This window comes from Marmota monax, unplaced genomic scaffold (assembly GCF_021218885.2).
Source record: "Marmota monax isolate L192 unplaced genomic scaffold, Marmota_monax_Labrador192_F-V1.1 WCK01_AAM20220418_F8-fsc00001, whole genome shotgun sequence".
Classification (NCBI taxonomy): domain Eukaryota; kingdom Metazoa; phylum Chordata; class Mammalia; order Rodentia; family Sciuridae; genus Marmota; species Marmota monax.
In genome coordinates, this window is record NW_026693777.1 from 43,442,003 (window position 1) to 43,456,170 (window position 14,168).

At 39.8% G+C, this 14,168-nt stretch overlaps 1 protein-coding gene across 3 annotated transcripts in view; it reads left to right on the plus strand.

Annotated features, from left to right (window-relative positions):
• Nucleotides 1-228: 228 nt before the first annotated feature.
• The window catches only part of Chp1 (calcineurin like EF-hand protein 1), a 48,853-nt gene continuing 34,913 nt past the window's right edge, over nt 229-14,168 (plus strand). Inside the window, exons 1-3 of one of the 3 annotated variants that reach the window (XM_046461624.2) lie at nt 229-369; nt 725-832; nt 11,374-11,446. In XM_046461624.2, the coding sequence (XP_046317580.1) occupies nt 766-832; nt 11,374-11,446 (140 nt within the window). In that variant the 5' untranslated portion in view covers nt 229-369; nt 725-765. Of the gene's footprint in view, nt 370-632; nt 833-8,693; nt 8,830-11,373; nt 11,447-14,168 lie in introns of those variants that run through there. The other 2 variants (XM_046461623.2, XM_046461625.2) reach the window with 2 other exon arrangements.

Consider the following 14,168-nt stretch of genomic DNA (forward strand, 5'->3'; position numbering starts at 1 on the left):
ACTTCAGTCACTGAGCGACGGTTTTCAAAGCACAGTCTTGAAGCAAACTAGAGAAAAGCTCTCAACGCCGGGCACCCAAACCGCACAGCCGACGCCCGCGGGGCAGAACACCGAGGTGCTGTTTCCCGAGGAGCCAATTGACTCGACACCCGAGGCCGGCTCCCCAGCGCCCTCACGCGGCTGGGCGGAGAGAGGGCCGCCCGGGAAAGACCAATTACAATTCCCAGCATGCAGTTCCCAGGGGACACACCCTAGGGTTCCTCCACGTAAATTTTTGTTGCTTCTTTCTGCAATCCCAACGACCTGTACGGTGAGATTCCTGGTGTTAAGAGTTTGTGAAAAACAGGTTGACTACACTGCCGGTCTCAGGTTGGTTTGTTGGAAAACGGTGGGTTGATGGAGTTGCCCCTTTAATTGAGGCCGTTAACGCCACAGTGGCATCGCCATTTTAAGCCCGGTGGCAGCCGTGGTTCCGGGGGCGGGGCCTATCTGTAGCTGAGCAGGAGCTGGCGCTGGGCTGATTCAGTCGGGGGCTGGAACTCCGAGCGCCGACGTCGACTCGGGTGCAGGGCGCGGCCTCGCTCCTCATTGGCTGGCCTTCGGGGCCGCCCTTCCCCTCGCACCACCCCTGGGTCGCCTCCCTGGTCCGCAGTAGAAACACTGCCATCTCCCTTCTTGACCCCTAGCCCTTTCTTCCCTCCCACCCTCCCTTCCACTGCCTTAGCTTCAGGCGCCGCCGCTCCCGGAGGAGCTTCCAGCACAGTGATGGGGTCTCGGGCCTCCACGTTACTGAGGGACGAAGAGCTCGAGGAGATCAAGAAGGAGACTGGCTGTGAGTTCAGATTGGGGGTGGGAAGCCGGCCCGGCGCCTCCGGCTGGCCTCAAGACCGAGGGCGGTTGTCACTGAGGTTTGGAACTGGGGTGCTATGAGTTTGGGGGATCCTGGGCAAATTCTAGCACTGGCACTTCGGGGAAACGAGCCACTGGAGGACCTGTTTGTCCAGCGGTAGCTTCCCAGAGTGGGGCTGTGGCTCTGATGGGGTTGTTCATTCCCTCAAAAGCGGGAGTCTCGATCACCCCTAAAGCGCGGACACGTCTCTTTCTTCCCTCCTTGACCACGAACGTCCCCGAATTCCCTTCCTTTATCGTCCCTCGAATCAACCTTCCCTATTAAAAAAAAAAAAAAGAGCATTTTGAACAGTAGGTAAAGCCCGAGAAGCAAATTCAGGAACTTTGAATGGATCCTGTAGAAAACGTAATCCATTCCTGTGACGTTTCTGAGCAAGGACCTATAACCGCTGACATCTGTGGGGAAATCACAAACAAATTCACGCTACAGATTGAAGAAATAAGCTCAGAAAGCAGCACCGCATGTCTTTGGAAGATGTGACCTGGGTGATTATAGACTTTTAAAAAATCAGGGGTCTGAGAGCATGAGGCGTCTTTCAATCTGAACTTTTGGAGAAAAAGCACGGTTGACTACTGGGTGATTTTACTTACACCGAGGTTGTTTTCTGCCCTGATTTCATGTATATATTGATTGAATATGCAGTGGCTATTGAAATTGGATACACTCCAAAATTCTCTGTGTGAGTTTGTACTGGGAACGGGTTTTTAAATAGTCCAATCTCTTCCTCATTAACCTGAACAAAGGAGCAACAGGGTTTTAGGAATTCAGAAACTCAGAAACGTCTGAGTGTATTTGAATGGCCCTTGATAATGCAATGTATGATACAATTGTATTGCTGAATACTATAATCCTTTATAACTCTTGTTGAGTTATAAGTTATGTAAGTTCTTTTTATGATACTTGTCTTTGATGATGACATGGCTGTTAAGTAAATTTTGTGATCTATAGGCAGATAGTACTGAAAGGCACTAGGGGAACTACAGAATTACTCAGGCAGTGGTATCCTGGGATAAATTAAAAGCTGTCTCATGCTTTCTGACAAGTTAAACTTTCTAGAATCTTTGTGTTGGAAGAGGTGTTATCTAGCCTCACATCATATCAAATTGGTTTGCTTCTTTCATCATCCCCTAACATATGGCCATTAAAGCTCTCCATAAAGATTTTTTAACCATGATGACCTTATTACCTACCAAGGCAATCCTTTTCATGATTTTGAATGAATGACAGAAATGGTTACTATTTACAATTTACAATACTTTCTTGGCCATTTGACTTTACAGTCAGTCATCTTATGACTAACTCTGACTCCAGGAGTGGAAATATAGACATTTTGGATTGAGCAAGCTTTTATTACACTTTGTGGCCATGACTTCTGGCCATACTTGTAAATATAATGACTACTTTAGGTCTAGGATGACACCCAAATTAAAGCATTTGTGCTTAAAATAAAGAGTCATAAATTGAGGAAGTGTAAACCATGGTGAGGATGTGAAAAGCTATTTTTATCTCAGAATGAAGGGAGCAATAATCCCATTTTGGTTTATTTACATTTGATCAAATGAAAAGGGCCTGGATTGCTAAAGGACTCTGGGTTATATTATGTGACTTGGGTACAAACATCTAAGTACCATGGAAGACCTGTTTTCCAGTTGCTGAAGACTGACTCAAGCATGAGGGAGATTCTTTTTTTCAGTACCAGGGATTGAACCCACGAGTAACATCCCATCCCTTTTTATATCTTATTTTGAGACAGGGTCTCTCTAAGTTGCTGAGGCTGGCTTTGAATTTGTGATCCTCTTGACTCATCCACCCAAGTCGCTGGGATTACAGGCATGCACCACTGTGCCTGTAATCTCCTAAGGAGGGAGATTCTCAACCAAAATCAGTGCAAATGTTTGTATTAAGCCAGTAAACCTAGTGAAACAATTGCTTAATGAATTTTTCAGTGTCTATGTTCACTATCAAGCTAGATATTCAGGGAAAGTGTGACAAAGACACCCACAATCTGGTTGAGATATAAGCCCAAAAAAGATTAGCATCGTGACATAAAGAAGTTGAAATTATGTGACACCCACCTTCAGAACTCAGAGAAAAGACAGTCTTTGTGAACAGGCCTTGTGGAGAACAGAAATTGGGCCTTAATGCATGCCTGAATGGATTAGATATGGATAAATTAACTTAGGGCATTTTGGATGGCTTCCAGGAGCAATCTCCTGCAGTCTGTTACAAAGTCATTCCTCCACTCTAGGAGGTAAGTCATCAGTTTATCTAGTTACTGTCCATCAGCCTTCAGCAGAGTTGTTTTTTTTTTAAAAAAAACAGAAATTTTAGCATGATGCAAAGGTGTAGAAGAATTAAAAACAACAGATATCTGGAGGGTAAAGAGGTGAAATTTGTCCTGTTTTCATCTGCCTCTTTTTTTTTTTGGTACCAGGGTACTCAACTACTGAGCCACATCTCCACCCCTTTTATTTATTTATTTTTTATTTAGAGACAGGGTCTCACTGAGTTGCTTAGGTCCTCAATAAATTGATGAGGCTGGCTTTGAACTCTTGATCCTCCTGCCTGCTCCAGCCTCCGGAGCCCCTGGGACTACAGGTGTGCACCCTGCTCATCTGCCTCTTGTGAGAGGAAGAATTTAGAGAACTATTTTAATCAGAAAAATTTAGGAAGTATAAGACATTTTACTACTCCCTTTGCCAGTAAAAAAAAAAAAAAGGTATCATAATTGTGAAAAACTGACTTTATATTCAACATGAATGCTTTGCATTGGAATTGATTATATTTAAAATATTTTTGGCAAATTTAGATTGATTAGAATTCACATGACTACTTTAGCTGGTGTTTGAAATTTAGCCACTAAATGTTTGGAAAAGTAATTCTAGGTAAGAATTATCTGTGAGCAGAGAGTGGTGGGGCATGCCTATAATCCCAGCTACTCTGGAGGCTGACGTAGGAGGATCAAAAGTTCAAGGCCAATTTGGGAAACTTAGCAAGACCCTGTCTCAAAAAGGGCTGGGAACATAGATCAGGAATAAAGCTCTTAGCTAGCATGCATGAGGCCCCTAGGTTCAATTCCCAGTATAGATAGATAGATAAATACATACATACATACATACATGCATACATAAATAGAATTACCTAACTGCAAAATGAGAATAATAGTACCTATTTTATAAGATTCTTTTGCCAGTAAGTAAAATAAATTATTTAGAGTAGTCTGATATAATGAGTGCCATACTATAAGTGTTAGCTTTTATTATTTTGAACCCTAGATAAATATCATGTTTTTGGGAAAATACCATTTGCATATGCTCCCTCCTTGGGAGGCTAAGACAGGAATTAGTTGAGCCCAGGAGTTCAATTCCAGCCTGGGCAATACAGCAAAACCCTGTCTGAAACACACATGTGCAAAAATATGTCCTGGGGCTATATAATTTTATGTAATTATAAAATATAAAAATAATTTTATATTTTTCCTATTTTCAGAGATCATCGGATTATGAATCAAATATAGATGTTTTGGGCTGGGACTGTAGCTCAGTGGCAAAGTGCTTGCCTAGCATGTGTGAGGTACTGGGTTCGATCCTCAGCACCACATAAAGAAATAAACAAATAAAATAAAGTCATTCTGTCCATCTACAACTACAAAAAAAGTACAGATGTTTTGCCAATTCTAAGGAAGTAAAACCCAAAGAATAAAAATTCTGTCTTGAAAAACCAAGAAACATTTTATGTTGATATCAAACATTTCTTAGATTGTCTTTGTTTCTACTACCTTCTTTCACATGTCTATATTTTTATAAATTAAAGCTCAATTGATTAAAAGATGTAATTGGAGGAAGGTCTTTGGAGTTTGTATAGTCTCCCTTTACTTCACTAAACTGTAGCAATAACCTGGTTGTGAATTACTTAAAATCTTAAGTATAAGAAACAGTTCATGCCAACTTAATAGTGATGGAAGCAGATTGATTTATTTTTAGTCTGTACCTTCTGGTGTGTCACGTGGGGATGGGGAGGGCGTTGAACAGGTTTAGGAAGTAAGTTTTACAGGCTGGTGAGGTTTTGTTTGTTTGAAAGGGTGTAGTGATGATATGATGGGTGTGGGTTTTTCTGTAGTTCAACAAAGAACACAGGCCTGGCAAAGGCAATTGCTTGAGAACAATTTCCTGAAGTTCAGCTTTGGCTGTTGCTGCCTCCCAATGGAAGATTCCTTTATGGTCCTCTCATTATAGAAGACCCTGATGTCTTCTATGTTCTGTTGAAATCTAAAAGCATGGATAATACCTTTAGCTGATTTTTGAGTTAAGTAGCTTATAAAGCTTTCTACTTTTCTAGTTATAGTTTAAAGTTTTATTCTCATTTGTTACCAGAAATGGGTAAGAAGAAATCACATGCCATATTGGAGAACAGGGCTCTAAGGAAGTAGGACCCTATAAACATTTTGTGGTAGGGGAAGGTGGTCCAGAACGTAGAATACTTAGATGTTTACTCATTTAGAAGATCCATCAATCCCATCTGGGCACCACCTTTAATCCCAGAGATTCAGGAGGCTGAGGCAGGTGGTAAGTTTGAGGCCAGCCTCAGCAATTTAGCGAGACCCTGTTTCAAATATAAAAAAGATTGGGGATGTAGCTCAGTGGTAAAGTGCTTCTGGGTTCAGTCCCCAGGAACCTCCCCTGCCAAAAAAAAAAAAAAAATCCCAGCAGCAGCTATAAAGATATAAGCTGAGTTTTCTGTTTAGGAGAAGAGAAGAAAATCCAAAATATTATACTACAAAATAATGATAAATGCATTACATGCAGTAAACACTATTATGGAAAAGAATGAACAGATAACTTAGGTTATAGTGGGAAAGGAAACTTACTGTGAACTGAATTTATAAGAGTTTAGTTTTCTTCCCCCCAACGTTTTGTGATGAAAATTTTCAAATATACAGAAAAGTTAAAAGAATAGTATCCCAAACACCCATTTGCATTTATTTGAATCCAACAGTTAACATTTTGCTATATTTGCTTTATTCGTTTTTGGTTGGGTTTAAACCCAGGGTCTCACTCATGCATGCATGCTAAAGCGCATATTCTACTGCTAAACTATAGTCCCAACCCCAGTTTATGTTTTCTTTCAAAATATTTTTGTAAGTCGTTGATGGGCCTTCATTTTATTTATTTATTTATATGCTGTGCTGAGGATTGAACACAGGTCATCACACATGCCAGGCAAGCACTCTACCACTGAGCCACAACCCCAGCCCCGCAATTTATATTTCTTGGTGAATAATTTGAAAGTTGCAGCTATTGGAACTCTTCATCCTTTAATACTTCTGCAAGTCCTGAGAAAAGGGATTTTTCCAGTATAACTGCAATACAATTACTGTGCCTAAGAAAGTTGACAATAAATTCTATAATATTATCTACTATTCAGTCCATATTCAAATTTCCCCAAATATAAAAAGGTAGATTTTGTTTGTTTTATAAAATATATTTTAAGCCAGGCTCTGTGGCACATGCCTATAATCCCAGCCGCTCAGGAGGATGAGACAGGAGGATTGCAAATTCAAAGCCAGCTTCGGCAATTTAGCAAGGCCCTAAGCAACTTGGCAAGACCCTGTCTCTAAATAAAATATAAAAAAGGGCTGGGGATGTGGCTCAGTGGGTAAGCACCCCTGGGTTCAATCCCCCATACAAAACAATAGTGTTTTTTTTTTTTTTAATTGTAGTTGTAGATGGATAGAATGACTTTTTGTTTATTTTTATGTGGTGCTGAGGATTGAACCCAGTACCTCACACATGCCAGGCAAGTGCTCTACCACTGAGCTACAGCCCCAGCCCAACAAGTCTCTTAATTCCTAAGAGAGTAGGCCACACCTTGAAGTCCTCATATCAGGGGAAATATTGGGGTGTGGAGTGCTCAGAAGAAATGATTATGGTATAAGCTTCAATTTTCCAGTCTTTATTTAGAGTGGCCTTGCATAGGTTATCTTCAGCTTTAAGATTTAGGGTAAACTAAAGGGTAAAATAACTTTTCTTATTCTCTTTTTGCTTTAATTCTTCCCTCTCCTTTCCATCGTGGTGCTTGGCACCTCTGCAAAATACCTTTCTATTCTGAGCACAAAGCAATGACAATAAAATGGTCTCTAGTGAGGAAAGTTAGCACATTAAAGAGTGATTTATACAATTTTAAATTTGGAAAGAATGTTATGATCTAGTCCAGCCCTTTCAACTAACAAATGAGCCATTAAACTTCTTTTTAAAATATAAGAGAATTATTTGCCTATTGGTGAAGAAAAATACAGTTTCACTCAAAACATGTCGGTATACAGACTTTTATGAGAGTAACTATCAACTCCTGATAACTCCTTTGGGTTATCAAGAGTGGTTCAGGTTTTGAGCATCTGTCTGATGAGCTTAGCACCTGGAAACTGCCTTCATTTTTTTTCTGGAAAAATGAATGGCAATTTTTTTCTGCATCTGGATTCTATAGCTCCTTTAAAGTAGAATGAGTCATTCGGAGTTTTACATCTTGGAAGTTGCATTATACTCTGTCATGGATATAGCACCTAGATGAAAGCTTTTTCTTTTTGTTAACAAGGCTCTCCCCCACCCCACCCCCAAGTGCTGGGGATTGAGTGTAGAATCTCATGCATGCTAGGCAAGCACTTTACCACTGAGCTATACCCCTATCAACATAGCTTTCTCTAACAGAATCATAACATTAGTTCAGAAATTTAGAAGATAGGTTCAGATATGACAGTACAAGTAATGTTAGAAGTTGACATTTGGTTGTGTGTTTCTCCAGTGATTTATTTCCATATAGCCAGTTTGTCCTGGAAATAACAACTTCATAATGGTATGTATATACATATTTATTGTGAACATGTTGGTAAATTATTATAAATTCAAGCAGCCATATACTGGTTTCCCTCCAAAAATTGGGGTTTAATGCCACACCAATACTTAATAAGGGAGTTTAAAAAATTATACTAGTAAGAAGTTCTTGCATCCCATTCTATTAGATGATCTGGATTAGAAAGTTTAATGGCTCATTTGTTAGTTGAAGAAGTTGGGACTAGATCATAATATTCTTTCCAAATTTTAAATTGTATAAATCACTATTTATGTATATAGGGTGTTTCTAGAAAGATTCAAAAGAAACTGGTAATAGTGTTTGTCTTTGGGATGGGAGAGTGGGAAACTGAGGTGTTAGGGAGATTTTCCTTGTCTTTTGTTCCATGTGCATTTTTATCATGTGCATGGATAAAGCTAATATAAAATTGAAATATATCTTGGCAAACCTGTGATCCCACTGATTTGAGAGGCTGAGTCAGGAGGAATACAAGTTTGAGGCCAGCCTCAGCAATTTAGTGAGGGCTTAAGCAACTTCAGAGAGACCCTGTCTAAAAAAAAGGAGGCCTGAAGGCTAGGAGTGTAGGTCAGTGGTAGAATGCTCCTGGGTTCAATCCCTAGTACCTCCCCCAAAAAACAAAAACAAAACACAACTCTTCCTAAAAAGTAATCTGAGGGTAGCTGTAGCTGTAATCCCAGCGAATCTGAAAGGATCTAAAGTTCAAAGCCAGCTTCAATAACTTAGTGAGACCCTGTCTCAAAATAAGAAATAAAAAGGGTATATGACTCAGTAGTTAAGCGCCCTTGGGTTCAATCTCCAGTATATGTTAAAAAAAAAAAAAGGTACTCTTTTTTTTTTTTTTTTAATAGAGAGAGAGAATTTTTTAATATTTATTTTTCAGTTCTCGGCGGACACAACATCTTTGTTGGTATGTGATGCTGAGGATCGAACCTGGCCACACGCATGCCAGGCGAGCGCGCTACCGCTTGAGCCACATCCCCAGCCCCAGAGAGAATTTTTTTTTTACTTTTTAGTTTTCGGCGGACACAACATCTTTGTTTGTATGAAAAAAGGTACTCCTAAGCAGTATAGGAAAATTATGAATTACTATGAAAAGTAAGCTATTACAACAGTGTGAAGTATATGTGACTGATAATGGAAATGAAAACAACAGTATTGTGTATGTGAAGAAATTTTGTTTTTTAAAAAAATCTTTTGGGGAAATTTAGTAATAATTCTTCAACTGACTTCTTTTCTAAATTAGAGGGAACTTTAGTACAAGAGTAGCTTTTGAGACCCAAGGCCAGACCAGGGTAAACCAGTCAGTTTCCTAAAGCAAAATCAAGAGTCCAGAGGAAAGTTGAGAGTAATTAGCGCAGCAATAAAACTGAACCTTCAGGCTGGCTATGTCAGAATGGTAATGATAATAACCAACCAGGAATGCTTACCAAGTGCCAGGCACTTTGCCAAGCACTTTCTTTTCACCAGCTCACCACAGCCACATTTACTTACCCCTTGCTGGTAAGCAGTGATGCTATGAATGGAATCATAATCTGTCCACCTGACCCTTAGTACTCTTCACAGAGAGCTCTTCAAACCTGCCTGACAGGCACAACAGTCCTGCTCTGTTTCCTTAGTGGCTGGACCCATGCTGGCTCTGCCCAGGATGAGAGTGATTCTTTCTGCATCTCTGCTCTGTTCTCCCATCACCTTAGAGTGCTAACCAAGGACAGAGTTCCTCTTTGAGGGTGCAACCTAATTTTGAAGAAGTCACAGCTGCCCTAGTGTGTCCTTTGATCCCAGCCCTGGACCACTCATTCACTTCCTGTTTTCTCCTGCCTACTCTGTTTACTTTGTTCCATTGTTCCTAGTAAGTCAACTTGCAAGTCAAGTTTTGTTGCAGGAGTTGGGGGAGGAGGATAACTACCAGAACTACTGCAGCCATCCCTTGAAGGTGCAGCCCAGGACAAAGTCCGAACTTGGCACACCCTTTTTGGCTGTGTTCTTTTCTCCTGTGATCATTTTCCCCACCTCTTACCTCCAATTTGCCAGGAGACTAAACTATTTCCCAGAAATGCTTTTTTGCATTTTCAGAGTTTTATTGCATACTTGCAGTAATTACTTAATTTTAGTTGTCAACTTGTGTTTGAGTTTACAGAGGCAATTCAAAATTAGGGGCAAAATAACTTTTCCTCTGAGGATATAGTTCAGTTGGTAGAGTGCTTGCCTAGCATGCACAAGATCCTGAATTCAATCCCCAGCACCACCAAAAAAAAAAAAAGAGAAAAATAACTTTCTTGCAGATGTCATCTGATGATGGCATGACCATTTTATAAATTGCCTAATTTGCTTTTTGGAAAAAGTTCCTTTCCTGGGAACTCAGTGAAGTTTATGCAGTCACAGAAAAGAGGTTGACCCCAAGCTGTGGGGTTCTTTTACCCATAGGTCAGTCCTGAAGGAAGAGATAAGACCTCTAATGCTTAGTGCAGGAGTAAATCAGATTTTCAAAATAGAATGTTTGATATACCCCAATTTTTAATTCAGTACAAGTTTCTTACCCAGCAATGCCAACCTGAAACACCAAACTGATTAGTAGATTTGAGTTTTTAATCAAAGCAAAGCATGCCTTTTCATAGCCTGTAACTCAGGATGTTGAAATGTAAAATTCTCAATATCCTTTTCTTTTCTCTTTTTTGGTTAGACACAATACCTTTATTTTATTTATTTATTTTTATGTGGTGCTGCGGATCGAACCCAGGGCTTCGCACATGCTAGGCGAGTGCTCTACCGCTAAGCCACAACCCCAGCCCCATCTTTTTCTCTTTTTTTTTTAACATTTTTTAAAAAATATGTTTTTTTAGTTTTAGGTTGACACAATATCTTTATTTTATATTTATGTGGTGCTTGAGGATCAAACCCAGTGTCTCATGCATACTAGGCAAACACTCTACCACTGAGCCACAACCCCAGCCCTGTCTTTTTTAAAAAATATTTTTTTAGTTGTAGATGGACACAAAATCTTCCTTCCTTCCTTCCTTCCTTTATTGTGTTAAATCTTAACTATCTGATATGTAACGTGTGTGTGTGTGTGTGTGTGTGTGTGTGTGTTTTGTGTGAGTGCGTGTGATGTTCAGGATCAAAACTAGGGCCTTACTCACACACTCTATAACTAAACTACATTCCCAGCCCCTAAAATGTTCTTAATTAAACCTAGACATCATTCTTGAGAGCCAGTTTTGATTGTTCTTGATTTAGTTTATTTGAGTCCTTTCCACTTTTAGCTTTCAAACTTTCTTCTTTGGTTGGGGTGGGGGTACTGGGCATTCCTCTATCACTGAGCTACATGCCAGCCCTTTTTTACTTTTACTGAGACAGGGTGTCTTTAAGTTGCCCAGGCTGGCCTAGAATTTGGGATTCTCCTACCTCAGCCTCCTGAGTACCTAGTATTATAGGCCTGTGCCACCAGGCCTAACTACATTTTGTGCTTTGACACTCTAGATTGCCTAGCGTTGTGACATCTTCCCATCTCACACACTCCAAAGCATTTGAGGATGGGCTGTGGGTGCAGTGTGAATGGGTGCCTATTTTCCAACCGGAACTAATTTTGTGCTCTTTAGTTTCCCACAGTCAGATCACTCGTCTCTACAGCCGATTCACCAGCCTGGACAAAGGAGAGAATGGGACTCTCAGGTAGGCAGCTAGTGTCTTTCTTTATTTTCCTCACAGAAGCCAGAAACTCTCTGGCAGTGTCTGGATAGCTGCTGTTATCCCAAGGGCAGACATGATAGGTGTCCAGTGTAAGGAGTCAAAGAAGCATTTCATCACGGGTCTTTGAGTATCATTCATCCATGAGGGAATTAAATTAGCAGAACAATGACACTAAATTTACCACTAGGTGTTGCTTTATTCCAGTTCCCCTTTGTTTAGGTGTCCATTGTCTGGTTTCAGCTCTATGCCCATAATCCCAGTGACTCTGCAGGCTGAGACAGGAGGATCACAAGTTCAAGGTTAGCCTGAGCAATTTAGTGAAGCCCTTAGCAACTTAGTGAGACCCTGTCTCAAAATAAAAATAAAAGGGCTTGGGATGTAACTCAGTGGTAAAGTACTCCTAGGCTAAATTCTCAGTACCAAAAAAAAAAAAGAGAGATTTTAGCTCTTTGCTACCATTTCCCCACAGCTCTTTCCTAATGTTGATTTTTTTTAAGAAGCTGACCCATAGGTGGTGTAGGTGATTTTGTCTTCTCTCCTCTTATATCCCAAACTAAAACCCTAGGGTACATGACTCTGTGTATATTGATGTTAATACTAGACAAAATGCTTAGTATTTTGTCTAGAGCTATGATTCTAATTAGAAGGCCATTTTACCACACAGGGCAAAAGGTCTTGAGGCATTTTTTTATTGCTGTGATTAGAGAATGCTACTGGTATCTGGTAGGTAGAAGCCAAAGATGCTGCTAAGTGTTTTGCAATGCACAAGATTTAAAAAAAAAAAAAAAAGAGTTTCCATGACAAAGAATCATATTGTCCTAAATGTCAGTAGTGCTAACATTTGAGAAACTCTGCTCTAGATTAAATATATGATCTCAGAGTAATGTAATGCTCTATTGTTTTGTGCTTGCAATTGTCATAGTCAAATGAAATATCTCCTCCCATCATCCCCACCCTCTCATTAGCAACCTTTTTTTTTTTTTAATGCCATTGTTTTTTAGCTTTGATTGGCATTAATAAAGCTATTTGCCTTTCTAGTGACTGGCCTGAAACAGTTTGGAACTTCTTTGCAATGGCTTCTAGCACATTCCTAGAATGTAGCATGATTATACCCTTTAGGTATAATCTTTAGGCAAAAAAGATAGAGAATGCTGGTAAATTCAGAGGGCTGTATTTCTATAGGGCAAAAATCTGCTAGCACTGAAAACTGAAATCATGCTGTTCAAGTCAATGAATACTTAGCATGTGCAAAGACCATGCTAGGTGTTTTTGTTTTGTTTTTTAAGAGGGGGTACAGGGGGCTGGGGTTGTGGCTCAGCGGTAGAGCATTCACCTAGCATGTGTGGGGCGATGGGTTCGATCCTCAGCACCACATAAAAATAAAAAACATGTCCTGTCCAACTACAACTAAAACAAAATACTAAAAAAAAAAGGGGGGGGGGGCGGTCCAGGCTGACCTTGGACTCCATGAGCCTCCTGCTTCAACCTCCCAAGTAGCTGGGATTGAGACTGGGATGTTGCTTAGTGGCAAAGTGCTTCCCTCACGTACTTGAACTCTGGGTTTGATCCCCAGTTCCAAAAAAGAAAAGACAAAAAAAAAAAAAAAAAAAAAGTCTCCAACCACCATGCCCAGCAGCTTTTTTTTTTTTTTTTTTTTTTTTTAAATTGTGGCACAATACATATAACCAACTCAGTGGCTTTAGGTATATTTATAGTATTGTACAACAACCAACACCATAATCTAGCTCTAGAACATTTTTATCACCCCAAATGAAAATTCTATGCTCATAAGCAGTCACTTCCCATTTCCCCTTTTCCTGAACCCCTGGCAACCACTACTATACTTTGTCTTCCTATGGACATTTTTTATAAATGGAATCATATAATATGTGATCTTTTGGGGATTAGCTTCATTCCATTTAACATGATATTTTCAGAGTTCATGTATGGCATGTATCATACATTATTCCTTTTTATGGCTGATTTATATCCCACTTATGGATACCACATTTCATTTTATCCATTCATAAGTCTGATGGGCATTTATATCTGTTAGCTATTATAAATAGTCTAACTTTGAGCATTTTTGTGTTGACATGTTTTAATTTCTTTTGGGCATATCTTTAGGAGTGGAATTGTGGTTAATATGGTAATTCTTTGCTTAACTTATCAAGGGACTGCCAAACCATTTTCTTCAGGGACTCTACCATAAGACTTTTCCACTATAGTGTACAAAGATGCTAGTTTCTCTATATCTTCATCAGCACTTATTCTTTTGATTGTAGCCATCCCAGTAGATGTGAAGTGGTGTATCATTGTGGTTTTGATTTGTATTTCCCTAATGGCTGATGATGTTGAGCCTTCTTTTCTTTGTTTATGTTTTGGAGATACTGGGGTTTGAACCCAGGGGTGCTCTACATACAGGTCCATCAGTATGAGCTATTTCCCCAGCCCTTGTTATTATTATTTTCTCACTACATTGCTGAGGCTAGCCTTGAATTTGCAGTCCTTCTGCCTTAGCTTCCTAAGTCACTGGGATTATAGGAATGTACTACTATGCCTGACTTTGAGCTGCTTTTCCTGTGCCTATTGGCCCCTTTGTGTAACTTCTTTGGAGAAATGCCTATCAGTTACTTTGCACTTTTTAATTGGGTTTTCTCTTCTCTTCTCTTTTCTCTCTTGTCTATTTGTTGTTGAGTTGTAA